Source organism: Salarias fasciatus, chromosome 17 (genome assembly GCF_902148845.1).
Source record: "Salarias fasciatus chromosome 17, fSalaFa1.1, whole genome shotgun sequence".
Taxonomy (NCBI): domain Eukaryota; kingdom Metazoa; phylum Chordata; class Actinopteri; order Blenniiformes; family Blenniidae; genus Salarias; species Salarias fasciatus.
This window is the reverse complement of record NC_043761.1, coordinates 6407894-6430520: the sequence shown is the minus strand read 5'-3', so window position 1 is coordinate 6430520 and position 22627 is coordinate 6407894. Positions and strand designations below refer to the sequence as shown.

Genomic DNA, 22627 nt, shown 5'->3' with positions numbered 1-22627 from the left:
TCAGCTATTAGGGACTCAGGAGAGATTAACATTTTTTTTTTTTTGACACCATAAAGATTAATTTTATCAACGCAAACATGATGGACGATAGTGCTTCTTAAAAGATTGATAATATAATTGACATAGGCTAAGCTGACCACATGCAGGCAGCTTTTAGAAAAGGAAGAAAAGGCTCCGTTTACGACAGCTTCTCAAGGGAAAATGCATTGTTTTGGTATTTTTATTTCAGAAGTTTTGCATTGACACGACAACGTTTTGAAAACTATGTCCATTTACACGGAAACTGAAGAAACCCTGAAAAAACAGAATCTAAGAATTAAGGCATTAAAACGTTTATTCATTTCAAAACTGTTTTTTTTGTTTTGTCACATTTTTTGCTGCATTTTTGATGCTGAACAGGTAAACATGTGGCCAACAGTGACCCAGTGTGTTAACAAACAACTCTAAGGTCTTAGAGTTCACCTAATCAATACTTTCAAACAAGCCACGATAAATTAGAAAACACACTCATGAATGTGTTAACGGTGTCCATAAAAAACCCAGAGTGTGTATAGTTACTTTCCTCCTTTAAACAGGTTTATTGAAACAGTACCAGAGCTGCTCTTCAACTGTTTTCAGGTAAAACTGAAATAATAATGAACCATCTTCTGAACCTTTAGTAACTCACAATTTGGGTAATTTTTCCTCTTTCATTCATTAGCCCTACGTACGTTATTACCTACTGACGACAATAGAGGAAACCAGACAGGTCAGAATTCTAAATGAATTAAAAAATGCCTTTTCTCTTCTTCTGTTGTGGATTAATTGAACCCTCTGTTCATCCCAGTCAGAAATAAATTGGCTCTCTGGGCAGTGGATGCCCCAGAAAGATTAAAAGTAACTCCTCCGAAACTGAATGCGATCGCCGTGCTCCGCAGGCAACTCAGTAGAAGCTACTGTTGCTCGATTCTTCCTCCTTTTAGCCCCTAAAAACTGGAATGTTCTGATGAGACAGGAGGAGTTTAGCTACGTGCAGCTGGCGAAAAAATGCAGACTTTACAAAGAACCAACAGAAAAACAGCATCAAATATTCAGTGAGTGGACTCTGAGGAGCCATGTTTTGTTCCTTCTCATAAACACTAGAGTGGGAGTTGGACCGCACTGATTCATCTTAAAGTTCTGAGGACACTAAGTATTTAAGTAAGTCTAATGTCTATTTTGTGTATTTTTTTTCTACAATGTAATTTTTTTCCAAAGACAATAAAGCTAAAATATCACAAAAATACCTTTTAATTTTAAACCTTGAAGTTTTTCTTTGCTGTGGCGCAGAGTACATGTGATGAAAATGTCAAAAAGATGGCTGTTTTAACAAACTCCCCCCGGTCACATGGTTTTCAGGCTAATTTAATAGCATTGAGGTAGCTCGCTTTCGTGCAAATATCTCAGTTTGGACCCCATTGTCATGTTTTCTCTGCGACTTTTAAGCAATTTATTTTTAAAAAAAATCAGTGTTTTATTTGTATTTTTCACCACTTGCTTGTTGGTTTGGTAGGCCAGATTGAAACCTCTTCTGAGGCATATCTGGCCCATGGACCTTATGTTTGAAACCCCTTCAGTAATTTTTTAGGGGCAGTCAAACCCGTTTTCAACAAGAAAAATGTGACATATGTGTAATTTCAGTCAGGTTTAGGCTAGTAGGCAAAAGATTTAATTGTAATGTGGTGGTTGATTTTTAAAAATACTTGCAATATAAAATAGCATTTGAGCATCCTATAAAGAGTTAAAGGCGTAAAACCAATAGAGAAACAGGTGAATCAAATAAAATTCTTATTTTTTTTAATCTTTTCTCCTCACTTGGCTTTGAGGGTCTCCTCCTGGCAGTCCCAGCCCGGATCCTCCAGCTCCTGCAGCTCCTTCAGGACTCGTCCGGGCTTGTAGGCGGAGTTGATCAGCAGACTCAGCAGCTGGAGGAAAACAAAAACAGAAAAGAAAAAAAAAAAAAACCCCTCCAGGTTCAAGTGAACACTTCTCGAGAGAAATCACAAGTGAGCGCGCGCGCGCACGCCGAGCGGCGTCCAAACAAGACCGCCCGGATCGACTCTCGCACGCGTGCGGGAAGAGTCCCCGGAGAAATCAGGAGGCTGTTTTTCTGCGTAAACACACCTGACAGACAGGTCGTCACATTAAGACGGAGGCACTGCTGGGAAACGGCAGGTGGTTAACTAGACCGGGCCGCCTCGCCCCCCCCCCCCCACTTTGATTAGCCCCACGTCTAACCCCCCCCAACTCCCGCACATCGGCCCACCTCTTTGAGGACCAGCGAGCACTTCCCGGGTCCGACCGCCTGCGGCAGATCGGCGATGCGCCCCTTGTTGAGGTACGGCCCCGAGAAGCAGCGGTGGTTCACGAAAATCTTGGAGCAGCAGTATCGTCCGTTGGGTGCACCTGGAGGAGAAGAGAAAAGAAGGGTTGAGGAGTAATTTCTCCTTTTGGAGGAAGATAAGCACATTTTGTGTTTTCTATGCCAGCATCAGGGCCGTCCTTATTACTGACTCAGAGTGAACAAATAGATGATTTGAAACAGGAGAGTCAAACACATTTTAGTTCAAAGGCCACATAGTTTCATCTTGTGTGGGCCAGACCAGTAAAATGGAGCCATAATGACCTTTAATTTTAAACTTTCAGGTTTTTCTTTGTTGTGACGCAGAGTATATGTGATCCAAATATCTGTATTTTCATAAAAAACAAACAACTTCAACTGAAAATGATGACAATGTCAACATAAAGTCAATTTTAATGGAACCTCCGGAATACTTTCCCTATAGCTGTTGCATTGCACATGGATTTACAAACTCCCCCTGTGGCTAATGCTAGTTTGTGTTGTGTTTGCTAGTCTTAAGAAGGTTTACTTATTTATTTATGTTTTTATGTTAATGTTTTATTTGAAATCTTTATTCTTTGTTCGATGCTTTGGCCGGATTGGAGCAGGTTTTGGCCTATGGGTCATATGTTTGTCACACCTGGTCTAGGTAACATTTATCCATCTTCATCTAATACTTCAAGCCAGGATGGGCTGATCTCTCTCTCTCTCACACACACACACACACACACACACACACACACATATAGACACCGGCTTTACTGAGGATTCACAAGGGCGTGACAGATTGAAACAAAAGGCCGGCTGAGCCGAGTTATTTTAAATACTTAGCCACATTTGGAAGTGAAAACAAAAGCGGAACACGCCCTAATAAATCAGTCAGTGTGTTCTTTCAACTGCGCAGCTTACAAATAATGCTGAAGCACGAGGTTTCTGGTATTGCGGTAAGTTGAGAATGAAACTTGCGTACAGTCATTCGGTGATTTACCGTGCGTTTCACCTCAGGGCTCGTTTCAAACCTGTCGGCTTGCGATTGTGTGTAAAACCTGTATTTCACATTCAGGAGGAGCCAGATTCCCTTAAAAGCGCTTTAACATGATTAAATGAAGAATGCTGCCGTTCTGGCTTCAAGTTTGTGTTTGTGGGAGGAGAATTCTTCTGTTTCCAGCTGATAAAAAGCCAAACAAACCCACAGTTCTCCCGATGCAGCCGCACTCGAATAAAATCTGATATCAAGAAAAGGTTTCAGCTCCCAGATAACGGCCGTTTATTGTACGACGGTCAGCCAGCACGAGAATAATTCTGCACGTGCGCGAGTACTATATTGTTTTGTAAGAGAAAATACAATAAACCTTTCAGCCAGGAGGAAATGAAACAAAGAGCAAAATGGAGCCGCAAGGACGGGCATTTATTTCCACTGAAGGACTGAAAAAACATGGAGACAAACGGCTCGTGGGATATTTATAGACATTTTATACAACCATGTTTAAGAAAAAGCTTTTGAAAAGCTGTGTTTATGGTGTATTTATTTATCTGTAATAGGCCAAAACACAACTCTATCTGCTGTAACAGTTATATTTCCTCTGTTAGACATATATAAAAGACTAGTATCAAGTATTTTAATAGTATCCTGCAAAAAATTAAAGGAATACTCCGAAGATTTTGGACCCACGCCGTATCTCTATCATTTACAAAGTGAGATAAGCTCATAAATACCTTTGTTGTGTCTGTGCGTCCAGTGCCTGGCTCCCAGCTGTTAGCATCATAGTTAGCTTAGCTCAACTGCGGGAGGTGAAGAGGAGACAGAGCCGAACTGACGAAAGTGGACAAAATACTCCTTCCAGTGGTCCAGGGGACGGCGTATTAGCACGGGAAGTAAATCTGAATAGTTATAAAAAATTTTAAAAGACGTGTTTTCCTTTTCAATCTGTTAAAATAACGTTTTGATACACAGACCTGCGCATGCGCAGTGCTCTGCGGAAGGATATACCGGAGCACAGCAGTAGAAGCCATGGACTCAGCCGCTGTGCGCCTGGTATATCCTTCCGCGGAGCACTATGCTTGTGCAGATCTGTGTGTATCGACACATTATTTTAACGGATTGAACGTCTTTTAAAAAATTTTTATAACCATTCGGATTACTTCATGTGCTAATACGCCGTCCCCTGGACCACTGGAAGGAGTATTTTGTCCACTTTCCTCAGTCCGGCTCTGTTTCCTCTTAACCTCCAGCAGCTGAGCTAAGCTAACTACGATGCTAACAGCTGGGATCCAGTCGTGGACGCACAGACAGAAAAAAGGCATTCATGAGCTTATCTGACTTTGTAGATGATAGGGATACGGCGTGGGTCCAAAATCTTCAGGAGTATTCCTTTAATCCATTAGATGACAAACATATATTCCCGTAACACTTACTTTAACAGGAGGTGATAGTGACTGATTACTGTAATAAAATTAGTAACTCAGTAACAGTTACTGAAGTTGACGAGCAGGCTAACCGTTTCAAAGCTGCTGTCTCTTCCTAAGCTTCTCCTCCAGCTAACGGAGCATTCCGTGAAGCTGCTTTCTCCTGTTGTTGTCCTGTTGTGTCCCGCTGACCCTGAACTCATCCCGTCCTCACACGAGCATCTCTGAATGAATGTTGCTGTCTGCATCTTTTTTGTTTTTTTAAATCTGATAATAGAGCATCTTCCCCTCAGCGACCCGTTGCATTCCCTTGTCATGTGGCTTCCGGTTACCTGTATCCACGGCGACGGGCAGGCAGTGGTTGGCGGGGGTCGTCTCCGCCGGCTGGGACGGAGCCAACCTGGAGGACGAGAGGCGATCAATCCAATCAGGCTCATCAATGGAATGACACAGCCCGGCTAATTGAACAGGAAGCAACGCAGCGGCCGAGCCATCGATCCGCGGAACGGCCACCGCGACTTCAAGCATGCGGGGGACTGACGGAGGGATTCCCCCTGAGGGTGAGCAATGTGCCTCGTGGATGGAGGAGAGGTCTGACAAACTGCTGCCCCACACTTCATCTTTCTCCTGTTCTCTGATCCCCCCACCCCCCCCCCCCCCCCCCCCCCAAACCTTCACACTCCCGGGGCTTCGCTCGCCGTCAACCACAGCGGCTCGCCATCCGTCACCAAAATCAATCAGCGCCACGGGAAAGCAATCCCTCCTCTAAAAAGCCACAGTTTCAATTAATGTCTGTGACACAGAGGAGACACGGAGAAAACCCCTTCAGGGCTTTTCCCCAGATTTACTTTAGTTTGGATTTCCTCTCAGGTGAAGGACAGAAAGACTAAAAAAAAAACAAAAAATCAGTGGGCTCTCTTTGCCCTTCTTGAGGACTGACAGGCTCATTCAGTGCTACCTTCCTGTTTGTGTGGACTGGGTCTGGTCGCCTCCAGAGCTTCGTTTGGCGCTTCAGTAGTGCTCAGTGATTCAAACGAACGTTACCAGTCCCGATTGGGATCTAACCTTCCGGCAAATCCTGCTGAGGGCGACAAAATCTGTAATCCACACGCATCTGTGTGTCTGCAGGTGAGCACAATCCTGTTAAAGGCTCACCTGAGGTGGAAGTGAAAATAGGGACATTTGCAGGTTGTTGGAGGAGCGACAGATTGCCTTACTCGTTTAATTAGACACATCTGAACTCCGCTGCTCAGTTTAATAATTTTCCTTTATACAGCTGCATTTTATTTCAGGAAATCTACAGCACCAGGGTTTCAAAGAAAGACTTATCTGATAAAGAATCTGTTAAAAAGTCACTTCTTTGTCCTGTATTGCTTGGAATATTTTTAAATTCCCGCTATTTTTTCTTTCAAAGTCAATCTGATAGACACAGAATAATACGTGCTTCAAAAAGAGCAATCCTACTGACTGAGTCCTTCCTGTAAAGCTAAATGAAACACAAAAAACAACCATGATGCATATTAGAAAAACAAATAATTATGTGTCAGGATTGTCAACATGGCTTTTTTTTAAAACCCTAACTGACATTCAGTGTCTGCAAGTTCTTGTCTAAAAAAACCTGATTAGAAACATGATGAATTGAACATTTTCTGACATACTTTGAGCAATTTTCTTTTTAGGAACACAAATGTATTCCGTTTTAATATCATGCGCTGTTATTTAAGTGAAAATAGCTGTATAATTGTCTCTGTGTGAAACATTGAAGTTATGGAAATGAATGTATAAATTGTCTGAAATTCAAGCAAGAGCTCATTTAAAAGAAATACATTATGTTATTGTGCACGGAGAGAGTTTAGCAGGCTGGATCCCCTGCTGTGAAGCTAATTAAAGAGAACGAGTCAAACACTCGCGGCTCTTTATAGAAAATGTAGGAATATTATCGCAGCGCATGCAGAAGAAAACGGCACAGAAATCACTATTTTCATCTCCATAAAGATAAAATGACCTGATCAGACGCTGCAGGTCTGAGATGTGATCAGTTTTAGACAGAAGTTCATCGTTCTTACTGTTTCTCCGGCTGGACGACTGCTATTTTCTTCTGCTTCTGGCCTTCAGGGAGGGAAAAGAGAGAGAGAAACGCTGCATGAAGCCGTCACCCCGGGGTGTAATACACCTGGGTGTGTGTGAGTGTGTGTGTACGTACACACAGCTTTGAGTGGGGGGGTCAGAGGGTAAGAGTTGGCCTCACACCAGCCCACAGGGAAGATGTCGGTGGACTCCACGTCCACGATGATCTCCGACAGAGGCTTCGACACACCTGCAGACAGGTGAGTTAGTCAGGAGTGGGACGGGTTAACACACACACACACACACACACACACACACACACACACACACACACACACACACACACACACACACACACACACGTAAATACCTTCCAGTCGGAGCCACAGTAGGCGTCCTCTGACCTGTGTGATCTGAGCCACACACACCTCCGCCGGCCGGTGAGGGTTCACCGCCTCCAGCCACATGTCCTTGGCAAAGCCTCTGCTCTGCCACGTCTGTGCGCGCGCACACACACACACACAAACACACAAGAACAAGAGAGGCGGTAGAGTTGATTTTAAATTCAGGACAGTGATCTAACCTCAGGCTCACATTACCACACATGCAAATGGATTTAATCTGTATTTCCCTGTAAAGATAAAAAAAAAAAAAAATCATCTTTTTCAAACATTTAAAAATTCCACACATTCACTAATTCAGAATAATTTTTTTGTGTCCATTCTGCAGAATTTAGAATCACAAATCACATTTCTAGTCTTTTCTGGTAAGGAAATGGGGAAATTGTCATTGTACATGTTTTTCAGAGAGCTCTATTTAAACAGTCACATTTCAAAACATGTCTAAATGTAATGTTTTTGATCAGATGTACACTATCAGTCCAGCTATGTTTTCATATTTCTCATTAGCATCAAATATGTTTTTCAGTCAGACATTCTCTCATCACATTATCCACTGAAAAACACACTAGATAACGCAGGTTTTATGTTCTATTGGACTCATTTTGATGTCTTTTCTTTTAAGATCCTCCAGATTTCATGATAGGCTTTTTTTTAAATCATTTTAGATTTTTCAGCTGATTGGTGAAAAGCTCTTATTTTGCATGTTTTACTGTTCAGACTGGTCTCTTAAAGGCATCCGCTTTCATACAGAATGAGACTTATAGAAAAGTTGTTCTTATTTCCGTGTTGTGAAACAGCCTTCGTCAACAACTGACATTGGCTGTCATGAAATATCATTGAAAACAAGCATGAAATATAGTCTGAAGTTTTGAAGATTGAAAATATCAATCAGAGACTCATTAACAAGCTGGAAATTTATCCAAAATGATGCTTTTGCATCTTTTCTTCTTTTATCATAACACAATGATTTTTTTTCCCCTAAATATATGTTAAAATTTCTACATGTTTTTCCCTTTTCTGCTTTATTCATAGTGTTGATAATATTACAACTACACAACCAGTCTAAGTTTAAGTAAGAAAATATCCAAAAGGAGTTCTTACGTCGGGGAAGCAGCCGTCGGGCGCCGCCTCCGTCCCGCTCTGCTTCAGGTAGTCGGCCCAGTCGAAGTCGGGCCCGCCGAGGCCGCGCGGCCTCTCCAGGGTCACGCCGTTCTTCAGGCACCACTGCACGGGCAGGATGCCCGGCGAGCCGGCGTGGCACACCACCGAGCGGGGCTGGGCGTCCGCCGAGAGGTCGTCCTGCGTCACCTGGAAGTAGATCTCGCTGTAGACCTGCGGCGGGGAGACGGACACGGAGAGGCTTTAAAATCCGGTTTCTTTTATCAGAGGAGCTCCTGGATCAAGTTTAACTCAAAGTGAAAGCTCAAAAATACATAAGAGAACAACTGATTTTAAATGTTCAATTTTAATTTCTCTATTAAAAATGTTCATGATTCACAATTCAACACTGTAAACAGAACTCAAACACTTTCTATTCATCGAAAGAAGTAAGAAAAACTGAACCTTTGTAAGATTTTTTTAAAGTAAATTCAAGCCTGAATAAAAAAAAAAATAAAATGAATTATTTAGGTTAGGTTAAGATGTACATTTATTTAAGAAAAGGTGAGACAAAACATATTTTTCTCATTTTTGTTACTACATGGATTACTTCAACAAAAACCAAGCCTTTTTAAACAAATATTTTTATTTTTTTTAGAAAATTCTACATTTTTTCTGTTTAAATCATAAAATCAAGTAACAAATTAAAAAAGCAGGTTTTTTTCGTGTATAAATGTCTCTTTGATTGAAAAAATGGCAACACATTTTTCAAAGTAATTGTATCTTAACATTTAGCCAAAGAAATTTTAAAACTTATGTTTATCTTTTCAATTAAAAAATTAAAAGCTTACGAATTCCTCTGTAATATAAAAAAAGCTAATAACTTTAGCAATTCAAAAATCCTGCAGTTTGAGCTTTGAGCCCCATCATGTTAACGATCAACCGTCGGTTTAAATGGAGTTTCATTTAAAGTTAAAACAGCTTGGAAACTGTTTTCAAAAGCTAATGATTGATCATGATATATCCCAACACAGAGGAAAACGTATAAAGCGATTGTAATGTTTTATAATGATTATCCAGCTGGATTCCTGAGGCGATAATAAACTTTTGACCTGTTCCTGCGTTATCAGGTGCGACACAAAGACAGTAGATTAATGATTCATATTTCAACAATCATCAATCAAAGGTTCCATCTCCTCAGGAAGGCACGAGTGAAAATCCAAACCCCGAGCATCTCTTTCTGTTCCTGGGCGTGCGGACTGACCTTGGTGACGGAAACGGGGCAGATCTGCAGCCGCTCCCACGGAGAGACCATCTCCAGCTTCATGCCGGTCTTGAAGGCGTGCTCGGGCAGGTCTACGTGGTCCTGACACAGTAAAGCCAAGAGGTTCAGACCGCCGCGCTCCACTTTATCTCGCTCCATGTAGGTCAAACAACGCGGCTTCATCGGGGCGACATTAGTGTTTCTTTCAGTTTTGACTGCATGTTAGTCTGTGCAAGTCGAGCCTCGTGGAGTCCAGAGCCCGGTGTTTCTCCTCAGTCATGATCCACTGAGTGGGAACGTAACACATCCTCTTTATCACAGAGGAGGTCTGAAGGCTAAACGGCTGCGCCGCTCTGCTGCACTGAATGATTCTGTAACCAGCAGCCATCGTTGTAACTCATTACGTAAGCCAGTTCTTCTTGCTATTATTAGACTCTTTACTTTTGAAAGTGAGTCAGCTCAGCTAATTTGAGCCTTTCTGTGCCTGCAAAGACATTTCAGGCCTCATTTTACTGTAGTTTTCTTTCTTTTTTTTCTGCTGTTAATGAATCTGTCTCACCTTGAAGACCTCCAGCGGCAGTGGGTTCTTCTGTCCATCGCCTCGAGCGTCCTCCAGAGCCTGCTGCCAGTCGGTGGCGCTCTTCAGGGTCCTGAGCTCTGAGCGATGGAAAGAAGGGGGCTAAAGTTACATTTTTAAAAGGATTATTTTGGTAGTGTGTACTGAAATGCGTCGGTAAAGGGTTTCTACCTGTGGGCGGTTCCAAGCGCAGCTGGTTCTCCAGCGCCCAGCCGAGCGGCCGCAGCCTGACGTCCAGGTAGAAGAGCCAGGCGTCCGGAGCCCGGAGCTCCTCGGACAGGCCGGCGTAGCGCAGACGCAGCCTCCCCCCGGTGTTCTGCAGCACTCGGACGGGCCAGTAGAGGAAGGGGTCCGAGGCGTCCTGCAGCTCCAGGACCGAGCCCTCCACGATCAGGTCCACCGTGTTCTTACCCCGCAGAGGCTGAAGCACAGAGGACAGTTTCATCCAGTAACTCACTTGACTGTGGGTCTTCACTTCCACTGTAATCCGGTTTCATAACACACACACAGAGACGCACACACCTCTGTTTAAACCTCAGCCTGCGTGCGTGTTTGAAGAGACAAAACCAAAGACGGAGAAACGAGCCGACACCTGATCGTACCTGTTTCCAGGCAGGATGCTTAATTAGCCCGCTCACACTGAGTGTTGATTGAGACGGAAGTCTCAATAATTAGTCAGACACTCAGTTTGCATGTTCACAAGTGTGACAAAAAGTGCCAGGTTCCCTTTTTTTTTTTTTCTTCTTGTTTGAAACACACTTTTTCCAAAGACCAACAATGGTCCTTTCTTTCTATTGTGTGCCGCTTCTCGCTCTTTCTCTCTTTCTCTGTCTTGTTTCAATAATCTGACATTCTGGGAAACACAATGAGATGAGAAGCTTGATACGGTTCATATAGATGTGTGTGTGTGTGTGTGTGTGTGTTTTACACGCAGTGAGACACTGCAGCCCTCCACAGCTACATGTAAACACATAGCTCTGACGAGACGCCTAAATCTCATTGTTTGACAGCTCCCTATTTATTTTTTTTCCCCGTTTCATATTTTCACGTCGATCATTAATCAGGTGGAGTGACAGTGACTTTCCTGTTTATGTTTAGTTATTTCACATGAACCGATAGAACAGTTAGCTCCACAGAAGTACAGCTTACATTAGATTACATGACATTAGATTAGATATTTCTTTATTAGTGCCACAGCCTGGAGTTTTCCAGCGTTGTGCCAGAAGAAAGAGTAAGATGTATATAAGCAGTAAATTTCAGATACAGTCTGTAAACACGACAGATAGACATATGATAATAAAATCAAATAAACTATTAAATCAAAGTAATATATATGGATTACATTATAAAATATATGTTTAAATTTGTTCTTAGGTCTAAAATACAGACACCTTCATGACTGAAGGATTTATTAAAGGGACATAAACTTGTACACAATCATACAGCTAAAAAACAAACCAATATAAAATTAAATTAGAAATCAGAAAAATAAATAATAATGGCAACGATTGATATTTTTAAGTATGAAAAACCCATAATTACCCCAAATATTTGAATATTATCATGATAAAGTTGAGTAATTTGTCAGTTTGACTAGTATAGTAATAACAGTAGTTATATAAAATAAAAAAATAACCCTCTGTTTAATATGCTATTTGAGTCCCTCACCCCCTCCAGCAGGTTGGCCGGCGCCGTCCGGGCTCCAGTCAGGTCCTGGACCAGGAACTCGGTCCAGTCGCTGTATTTCTCCTTGATGGCTGCGGAGAGACGAAAAAACAAAACGCTGGAGAACGGGCGGGCGGCCGGAGCGAGGGGGGAGAGGGAGAGCTGCATCATGCGTGAGTACGTTCATGCTTCAAACCAACAACTTTCCCCGCCGCTACAGTCGGTTCGTGGTGACAGATTGTGTTAGTTAAAAAGTGCACGTGTGCCACACTTTAATAATAAATGTCTCTGTTTGATCGTTTTTATGCAAAAGAGGTGAAAAAGGAGATATTTTTTTCCCCGGGAAGAGTCTCAGTAGCATCACTGCCATTACAGAAACGATCGCCCTGCTTTCTGATTTACGTTTTTTTTTAACTGGATTTGTTTTGCTCGAGGCTTTTTTTTTTCTGTGCACAAAGAAGTCAGGAGAGGCACAATGTCTGACAGGCTTCAGCAGGAGTGAGCACATCAAAATGAAAGAGTAATGGCGCTTACTGAACGCCGCCGTTCCTGCATTAATGTGCAAAAACAGCAGCTGCAAGCCGGAGCTCTGAAACTTTGAATTGTTGCAGTTTGTTGTTTGGTGGAGCTGCCACGGCGTTCGTCCGCTCTCCGAGGCTTCAAAGGTCTCCGGGTGAATTACAACTTCCTCTCCGAGTGTTAAACTGCGCCTAAATTCACAATGGCTGTTGAGGCCGAGGTCGCGAATGTGAGTCACAAAAGAAACCGCATGTATGGAGAAAATGTCAAAAATCAAAGCCACAAATTAATCTACACTCAATGCAAATGAGGCGAAGAGAAACAAAACCGCTAATAGAAAATGAAAAACATTCACAGTTTTCACAAATTACAAATACACAGGGCAACATTTAGAGACTGGTGTGTTCAGTAAAGAGAATAAGGCAGCGACCTCTCCAATGACAGTAAAATCTAATGAATTAAAAGAAAATTTCTTCAATAGAATTAATTTTTTAATTTAATATTATTTAGTAAAAAAAATTAAGTTAGAATAAAATGTTCAAATAATTTAAAATAAAATGTAAACCAACACATCAATAAATATTTTAAGAATAAATCAATAATGTACTTGTAGTTTGCAGAAATTCATGATTAAAAAAACACAAACTGGGTTAAGGTATAACAAATAAATTCATAGATATAATCTATATTAAAAATAAATTGAAAAAAGGACATTTGTATAAAATTAAAGAATTAATTAATTATAGTACATTAAACATAATAAATGCTCAACCAAATTAAATGGTGAGTTAAAATACCCAAAATGAATGAATCACAAATCAATTCATTTCATTTTTTCCTCTTAAACACAAACTGAACGTTTGTGACTGTTTATTCTCTGCATTCCACTCATTTGTTAACTACACATAATTAAACCGAACTGAAACAGCAGGAGAGCCAAGGAGCTGTCAATCAGTGTGTGTGTGTGTGTGTGTGTGTGTTGCTCTAATCAAGCTAAGTGAGGACACCTTTGCAGGTTTATTTAATCTTTTTTGTACTTTAGCTGTTTTTTAGTGGATTTTTTTTTCTTTCTCATTTTGTTTCTGGTTTCCATTACTTACAGAGTTATTGTGATTTTTTTCAGTGAAATACAGCCGCGTACTTTTCTTTTCCTCACAAAGTGACATTTGTGAATACGGAGGATGTGAAATTGAGCTGAAAATTGAAATTAATCCACTCTGATCATAATTGGATGATGTACGTTTGACAGGTTTAAATGTTTGGGAAAGACTGAATGTCGTGAATGTGTTTGATTTTGCGCTCAGAGAGGATAGAGGGGGGGAACAGGAGAAATGTAGAGGTCCGTTCAGGGGGATTCCTTTTCCCAACATTAGTTTTCTTTTTCAAGGTATTTTTGGCCAATAAATAGATGATTTCTCCTATTTTAGCTGTTTGAGGAGGAGTGCCATCAAACAACCGGTTTATGGGAAGTTTTAGAGCAGGTTTATAGGAAATGAAACACCACACACACACACACGCACGCACGCACGTGCGCACGCGCAAACTACACGTAGCAGGATGCTGACTGATGATAAAAGAACTCATTTAACCTGAATGGTACAACAGTCGACATGAGGTGATTCCCCACCAAGTTACCACAATATCTACAGATTCGCGTCTTCATTAGGGTCCCATTTAGTGGCGCGTGTGCACGTACATACACATGCACACACACACACACACACACCATTGCCTCTGAACAGAGAAGTAGGCTCCAGCCGATTTGCATGGGGATGTGTGTTTTTTATGTGTGCACTTCCTGTTTCCCATGGTGCAACAGTGTTATATAACCTCTGCTTTGCTTTTCATTTGCTTTCCACTCATGATATCAGCTTCCCTTTTTTTTTTTAAACAACAACAACAAAAAAAAACCCTTTCCTCTCCTTTTGTAAATAAAACTTAGAACACACATTCCAGACAATTGAAGAAAGATAGTTTTTCCTTTCCTGTTAGTGAGCTATACCCCCCAAAAACACACACACACACACACACACACACACACACACACACACACACACACACACGCAGGCACAGACACACACTTGTTGCAGCCACTAAAGTGCTGCCAAATGAGTCACACTTGCAGAATGACTGCAGCGCTGTGAGGAGTGACATCCCCTGCAGTACTGATTAGCATCAAGCTGACATGTAGCCCATACACTGAAGCTCGCAGCCGCTGATCAGACAAAAAAAAAAGAGCAGGTTCGGGATTTTTGTTAAATTTCTGGTTAACTGAAGACAAGTTTCCATGGCCGCAGAGCCGAGAAAGCCCCCAAGTTGTTGTCTTAGTTAGAGATGATGCTCTATTTATTTATTTTTTCCTTTTTGCACTCAGGGATTAGATTCAATTTCACTGTACTTGTGACAGTTTTTTTTCTCTTGTAGTATAACTGTAATTCTTTATTTATTATTTATTTGATCACATCAGTTGAGTGATTGCTTTATCGTCTTTTTTGCAATGTGGGTCATTCGGATATTCACTGTAACAATGCTGTTCCTGATCTAATCAAAGCAGTGAGAGGCTTTTAACACCAGAGAAAACAAAGGGTTTTGTTTGTTTTGTGTTTTTTTTTTTTTCTTCACTGACACGGTGAAATTATCTCTCAAACGCTCTCGTCTCTGTAAAATATTAACCCGCAGGAGCCACAGTTTGAAGTTCTGACCCTTAATTAACAGTCAACGTGCCACGGCGCCTCACAAACACTGGAAGGAGACATTTTCTCCTCATTAAGCATCTTTAAAGAACTCGCAGTTTCAACACTAAACAACCAGGAAAGACTAATCTTTAAACTGCAGGATGACTGACGGGGCTGTGGGCCTTTGTTTAAATACAGAAGATCAATAATCGCCTGGTGGTGCACTGATTCAGTGTTTGAAAACAGCTGCCAAGGTGCAACTTTTCGAAAACACTGTAGATGTGGAAGTGCTGCTACTGCTACAGTAGCTAATAGTTCTTCTGCGCGTGCACGGCGAGATGATCAGTAACAACGGCGGCTCCAGAGGCCACCAGTGGCCCGACAGGAAAACTATACCACTCTCAGTGTTTCTGCTGTTTCCACACATAACTGATTTTGTTTTTTAAAATGTTGCCTTATAAACATGAAAATTTGATTGCTTCTTTAATAATTGTGTTGTTGTTTTTTCCCCCCAGTGAGACTGTTTTCTTTCCTGGCTGGACTCAGCCTGCGCACACACACACACACACACACACACGCGCGCGCTGCTGAGCCGAAATAGATAAACTATTTTTACAGATCCAAGCCCAGATTACTCATGAAGCCGTTTCCAGCTCAGCCGAGGCTGCGGATGCTAAAAGGTGCAAACTTCAACCTTTCCACTCTCCATCTCCCCCCCCCCCCCCCCCCTTTCGTTTCCTCCCTGAAGGAGGCAGACACACACTGAGGTGAAAAACCTGACTTTCACATAACAATAAGTGCATAATTAACCTTGAGGGAGAAGATCCTCACAACACCCCCCCCCCCCCTCCTCCTCCTCCTCCCCCCCTCACTGCGTCTCCCTCTCTCTCTCTCTCTCTCTCTCTCTCTCACCCTCAGCAACGGCTGGCTGAAATCTCCCAGCAGCTACCGAGCACGAGCAAAACAAACGTGTGTGTATATACGAGTGACATTTGCATATTCTGCTCTTCTCCATAAACAAACTTGTCCCATCTTTACATAATCAGCTTTGCAATTAAAGAAGAAAAATCGGCGCGTGTTTAGGCGCCGGTCACGACTGAAGCCGAGATATTAGAACGTTCTGAGTGACGTGTTCAGGTTGACAACTGATATAACGCTTCGTGGCACCGAGACGTGGGAAGTTTCACTTCTAATAGTGTTTATTTCCATCGCGCAAAGTGGAAAAAGTAGATATTTTCAGTCTGATGGAGTTTCTTGTGGTATTTGAAGCGATATACCATTTTTTAAAAAGTAAATTATACATTATGAGAATTGAATTCATTGATTTAGTATTTTTAAGGCCGAAATTGCAACATTTTAAAATATTTAAAAATGCTCAAAAAAGTTGACTGCACAATTTTCCCCAAATATCCGTGACTAAATAAGAACAAAGCCGGAGTTTACTCCTTCATAATAAAGAGTTTTGCCGAGGAGATTTGACTCAGCTCTGCTGCACATCCCACAAATGCATGGTCATTTACAAGAATGGCTCCAGGTCAAAGGTCAGTATAATCAGGCTTTTCAGTAGCAGAAAACTGAATGCTAAAAAATGGAAGTTCCTTATATTTTGTGCACAGTTTCTAAAATAGGAACTCTGTAACAACAAGTGCAACGAGCACGACAGCGGCAGATTCACGTAAAGACTGAGGCCCCGTTTACACGACGACGTTTCAAGTTTTTGCATTTTGATTTGAGAAAAAGTTTCGCTTGAAGACAGCAGTGTTTTGAAAGCGATGTCCGTTTTACACGGAAATGGCAGAAATGCTGAAGATGATGTAGCTAACTTGTCGTGCCACTTTTAAACTAAAAATGATTAAATATAAGTTATTTTGGTCAGTATAGTGTTTTTTTCTGCTTATTTTATAATAGTTAAATTACATATAATTGCTTTTCACATTATCTTCCAACTGCTGAAATGCACTCGGATAACACTCTGGGGTGTGGTGTTTTAATCAATGCCCAGTAAAGGGTTAATGTGTCTGCTGGATGACTCTCCAAGTCCTAAAAATGAGCGAATTACACAACCGGAGTGCTCGTAGCGCTGCAGACTCACACGCTGTTCTTGCAAACGGAGACGCTGATTAATACGAGCGCTGGAAAAGGCTTTGCTGAATGCATCATTTAGCAGAGGAGCATCTGAGCCGGAGGAGCTGAGAGACGGAGAGAGTCCTCCTTTTATTCTCCGACCGTGAGACCACACCGAAGGAACTCGCGCGCATTTAATGGGTCTTTTTGAGATTTAGACAAATAAAACTTAGAGTTGAATTTAGAGTCAGTCTGCAGGGAATTAATGTTAGTTAGTCAAGTATTACTGTGTGCGTGTTTGTACAAGTATTTATAGATTGATGACATGCATTGAAGAAGTAAGATGTATTTAATGTGCTCCTCTCAGTGAAACCGGCTGATAAGAAGTTGGTACTTGGAGCTGGTGCTTCAGTTGTTATCAGTTGCCGGTGACGCAGGCTGATTTGATCACAGAGCTCAGATCTTGTGTTAGCTCTTGCTTCGTGTGGACACTCTGTGGTCCACATGTGACTCGGGTCACAGTTTGTGTGCTGCGCACGCTGCCAGCGGCCTCTTTATCAAGGCATCACACACTTCTCGCCGAGCCGAGCGGCTTCGTTTTGCACCAGTTATCACCAGAGCGCAGCTTGGGCCTTACGAGGCACCACCAGCTGCGTGTGTGTGGATGTGCGCACGCCCACCTCTATGTACACGTGTATGTGTGGGACTATATACTATGCATCTAGGTTGTTGTGTGCTTGTGTGTTGGAATGTGTGTGGGTATTTCTGTGTGCACGTCAGCATTGATGTGTTCGTGGAACATATGAGTGCATCTGTGTGTGTTCGCTTGCATACCTTCATGTATTTGTGCATTTATGTGTAAGGATATGTGTGCACGTGTGTGTGGGCATGTCTTTACAGTATGTGTGCATGTAAGCGTTGACATGCATGACTTGTGTGTGCAGACGTGAGTGTGTGTACAGTCGCATGTCTTCATGCATTTATGCATGTTGTTTGCATGCATCTATATGTGTGTGTCTGCTTCTGTGCACGAGTGTGTGTGCGCGCGTATGCATGAGAGTTATGTTTGTCTGTGTAGGCATCTGTGAGTGCATTATTTCGTGTGTGTGTGTGAGATCACTCTGCTAAGAGACACACTCAGCAAGAAAGGAGTCACATGCAAGAAAAAGCAAGGCAATGACGACTGAGCTGTGAGGTCACTCCCTGTGTGGAGGGGGGGGGGAGGGGTGGAGGGGGGAGGAAGCACGCTGTACATGCAGCCCTCAGGCCTAGCATTGACACAGTGTTGATTACATGTTAGCCACTAGTGAGCCAGGCAGGCAGTTAGTCAGAGGCACCGTGAGAGCCGCTTACCTTTTCTCAGGTAAATGTTATCTGAGAAACAAACGAAAGGAAACAAATAAAACAGGTAAACTGTGACACAGGTGTGTGAGCACCCAAAAAAACACTCTGCTCTCATACTCCAGCTGACTAAGCAGCACACACACACACACACACACACACACACACACACACACACACACACACACACACACACACACACACACACACACACACACACACATAAAATTTGCACAACATGATGCAAAACCTTGAAATGGAGAAACAAAGTAGTTTTTTCGGGGGTCACAAATTGACAGTATGTTGCAGAATCTCCTTCAGGGAATTTAAACTGCAGCCGTTACATGATTCACGCTTCAGTTTGCGTCACATCGTTTGCAGACATGTCGGTTTTGCAGCGTTATTTAGAAGAGAGAAGACATGAGTGGTTAGTTAACATGAAAATGATCTAACTGCAGCTTGTTTGATTAATGTTGAGGGTTTTTTTTTTTTTTTTTAAGTAATATCAACAATGAAAATCCCATCTGTATTTAATTAATGCCCTATAAAATGTGACTCTTTGTGTTAAATGTGCCTAAATTCATCAGATCGCTGTGGGCTTTGTGTTTGCGGAGGTGTGCTCTGCAGAAAACCTGTGCAACCTGTAGTTAATGTCAACTCTTCATACCATAATCCCAATAAATGCTCCACTCTGAAATACAAAGGTTGAGTTAGATGTCTGCTTATCAAGGTGATAGTGATTCTTTATAGATGTTCACATTTGATGAATTCATATATCCTAGAATTTTGTAAATTTCTACTGTTACTGTTACTTGCGGAGCGTCTTTATTTCAGTTAGTTTATCGATTTAACGATTAGTAAACAGCATCAGCTGCTTCAGGATTCATCAGCACAACCAGCTTTACAAGCTGTACAAGTTAGTCTTTTCTTGACTTTACTTGAGGAAGCGAGGCGGGCCCTATTTTTAGCATGTTAAATGCTTCTTAATTCAGTTCTGAGTGTAACAGAAAACATGTTCTCTCCCTCTGTTCGGGCTCTTAAAGGGGATTTTCCATGTGGTTTGAACTTTTCCAACATAATTTACAAGTATCCCATCAAATCTGATTTTGTTCTTATTCAAAAATACACTTTTGCCTTAATATTTGTTAATCTGTTGAGTAAATGGTAAATGAGTGGACTTTTCACTCTTTTTCCACACATTTTCTTTCTTTAAATATCCTGTGATAACTGTAGTTTTTAGAGGACATTTTAATAAAGAGTAAATATTTAAACACGTTTCCTCTTTGTGGCAAAGGCAAAGCAAGGTATGGCAAGATTATTTCTGGAGCACCATTCATACTTCACAAAGAGAAAGAAACACAAAACTGAATACATTAAAATCGCAGAAAGAAAACGGCATCAGAAAACAAAAGAGCAATGAAAAGAGGAAAGGCAATTAAAACAGGAGAATAAACAGATGAGAAATTTAAAATGAAGCTAACAAAAATGCGTTTGGAATAGTGTATTTTTGCACCTTTTTTACGGCATTAATAGATGATTATGTGTCTTTGTGTTTCTGTTTGAAAGAGTGTAGGTGTGTCCATATAAATCTTTTTGAGTGCCTATGGATTTGTGAAGCTCGATTGACGCTGAACTAAAACTAAAACTAAAAAGAAGTTTTCATATTTGACAGATCTCCCTCCGGGACGTGAACACAGACGTCTCTCGAGCCTCCGGGTCTCTTCCAGGAGACAAAAGGTAGAGTCGGCGGCTAAACGAGGGGCTGGTGGATCCAGGTCGTCTCCACAGCCATCCATCAGCGGGACGGCGTGGAGGGAAATAAACGAGCTGAGGCGGAGTCATCTATCTGAGGCCAGCTGCAGGTGGAACCACGGGAAGGTGAGCGGAGAGACGAGGCGGCCGCCTCGACTCCAGGACAATCTGTCAAATTTCTCCTGCAGGTCTTTTTTTTATGCTCCTGTCTGGAGCATTTAGTCCCTTTTTGTTGGTCTCCATCACATCATAGTCTGAATTTTTTGAGGTTTTATCTATTTTGATATCAAATGATACTAAAAGACTGAATTATTGGGAAATGTATTGGTTTCTCACTGTTCAGAGGCACTGAGCATCGTAGAGAGAATATTTTATAACCATAATTATTCAATGTAATACTTGTTTACTTTAATCAAATTCATTAAAACATTAGAATGTTTAGTGAGATTTTGACTAGTACTTTCTTTAAAAGTCTGATTCGAATGCTTTTCCTGTTTTAAATCAGCATATGTAAGGACGATCAACATTACACTACTGTGAAACCATTTTAATCATGACAGTAAGTATCAGGATGATTATAATTTCAGAAATATTTACACGTCATCGATTTAACGTGTACTTTATTTCACCGATATTCTAAAGATTTAAACCAACGTGATGAAAAAAAGCTGTTTAAAAGTGAAGTAAAACAAGTCCAAAGACTTTTGAACAATTCTTTCATCTCGATGTAAACAATGGTTTGTGTGCGTGCGTGGTTGCATGTGGGCATTGGCGTGCGCGTGTGTGTGTGTGTGTGTCCTACCTTCGGGGGGCATGAGGGTCTTGTTATTCTGCGCGCACCAGCCCACCGGGTGCAGCTCGGCCGTCATGACGTCGCACCAGAAGTCGGCCTTGCGGTCGTCTCCGTAGCCGCTGAAGCGCAGCAGCAGCAGCTGGCCGCAGGTGGTGATGATGGTGGCCACCCAGAAGGTGTCCGGGCTGCTCTTATTGGCCACCTCCAGCTTCATACCGGGCTGGAAGCTGCTCTGCAGGCTGATCTCCACCTGAGGGGGGGGGGGGGGGGGGGGGGGGATACAGGGGAGGTTATCGACTATCGACTTGATATCTGTCACTTATGTACAACAAATCAAACTTCCTGATTAAATGTGCACATTTACAGTGATGATTTCATGCACAGGAACTCAAACAGCCCGTGAAGCTCCAGTAGATGTTCACAGAGTTGCTCGCTGACTCACGGCTGACTCACCGCGCCGTATCTGTGCGCGCAGCTTTTATCCGTGCTGCCAAGGTTTACAACTGACTAATTGAGCGTTCTCGCTTTCGGTTTCACCTCTCAATAAAGTGGTGCTGATAATAAACTCCATCTGATTTCAGGAGGCTGTGATCCCGACCGAGACGGAAAAACAGGAGAATGTGGCCTTTTTTAATCAGTTTGTCGGAGGAATCTAATACTTTCTGGAATTCAATTCAGAACTAAAGATAGTGAATGTCAAGATCTTCTATCTCCTAATATCTCCTAAAATCTAACCTGTATTTGTAGTTATGATCTGAATGACAACAAGTGAGAAGTTTTCCTTTAGTTATGGCAGAAAATATATGATTTGGGCCCCACAAATCAACTGAAAACGCATTGACTTTTTTTGCATTTTTGCTTCTCTCTCGAGTTACTTGATGACTTTTTAAATCAATTTCTTGTCATTTCTGATATTTTCGAAGTTATGGAGGCATAAAGTGGAAGACACCAACTGTGAGTCTGGTTCTGTTGAAGGTTTCTTCCTCATGAGGGCTATTTTTACAGGAAGAAAATGATTTTGAATAAAGAAACTTCTGTATCTTATCTACACATCAAAACCCGCTTTGTTTGTGCATGTGTGCATGTTATTTTGATGAAATAGTAGTTCTACACACAGAATATTGAGTTGTATTGATAGTATTTGTCTCATATTCAAAATCTGTATGTAAGCCTCCAGTAAATGTTGTAAATTGGCCACTGTTTGAATTGGGAGCCTCAAGGCTGTCATAACAATATACATCCTGTTTAATCTTCTGTGACTTATGAGCCAAATTTGAAGTGTGTTACAAGTTTTCTTTTATTTTAAGCACGAGTCAAAATACCAGCAGAAGCTAGTTTAATGAAGAACCTTAAACAAGACGATTAATAAAACTTATTACAAGACATTGGATGAATATTAAATTGGAACTCTGGTGCTGCAGAGAACTCCAACCAGGAAGTGAGGTGACCGCAGGTGAGATTTATTGAACCTAGCGGCTTTTCATGAAAACATCCTAATGTCGGCACTCTGTACTAAACAAAAGCCTTTCAGGTTGGCCTTGTGCTCGTAGGGGAAGAAAAAAAAAAAGCGATAAATCTGTATATGAATGCAAGCATGGCATAATGCATTCCCAGCATAGCCACGGGCCACCACGCAGTCCTTGAGA

The 22627-nt window shown here is 41.7% G+C and overlaps 1 protein-coding gene and 1 long non-coding RNA gene across 4 annotated transcripts in view; one reads left to right on the top strand and one right to left on the bottom strand.

Annotated features, from left to right (window-relative positions):
* Positions 1-22627, bottom strand: part of sfmbt2 (Scm like with four mbt domains 2) — a 40346-nt gene that overhangs the window by 4106 nt on the left and 13613 nt on the right. Inside the window, exons 4-16 of one of the 2 annotated variants that reach the window (XM_030112930.1) lie at positions 20991-21231; positions 18449-18469; positions 11841-11929; positions 10344-10593; positions 10155-10252; positions 9596-9697; positions 8335-8565; positions 7203-7329; positions 6969-7082; positions 6832-6874; positions 5098-5165; positions 2285-2424; positions 1834-1943 (exon numbers count right to left, since the gene is read on the bottom strand). In XM_030112930.1, the coding sequence (XP_029968790.1) occupies positions 1834-1943; positions 2285-2424; positions 5098-5165; positions 6832-6874; positions 6969-7082; positions 7203-7329; positions 8335-8565; positions 9596-9697; positions 10155-10252; positions 10344-10593; positions 11841-11929; positions 18449-18469; positions 20991-21231 (1634 nt within the window). The remainder of the gene's footprint in view (positions 1-1833; positions 1944-2284; positions 2425-5097; positions 5166-6831; positions 6875-6968; positions 7083-7202; positions 7330-8334; positions 8566-9595; positions 9698-10154; positions 10253-10343; positions 10594-11840; positions 11930-18448; positions 18470-20990; positions 21232-22627) is intronic. The other variant, XM_030112931.1, reaches the window with a different exon arrangement.
* LOC115403903 (uncharacterized) lies at positions 16447-22486 on the top strand. 2 transcript variants are annotated; one of them, XR_003933269.1, is made up of 3 exons: positions 16447-16572; positions 20109-20314; positions 21563-22486. It is a non-coding gene; the product is annotated as an uncharacterized LOC115403903 (long non-coding RNA). The 2 variants fall into 2 exon arrangements; XR_003933268.1 differs by lacking the exon at positions 16447-16572 and adding an exon at positions 17002-17258.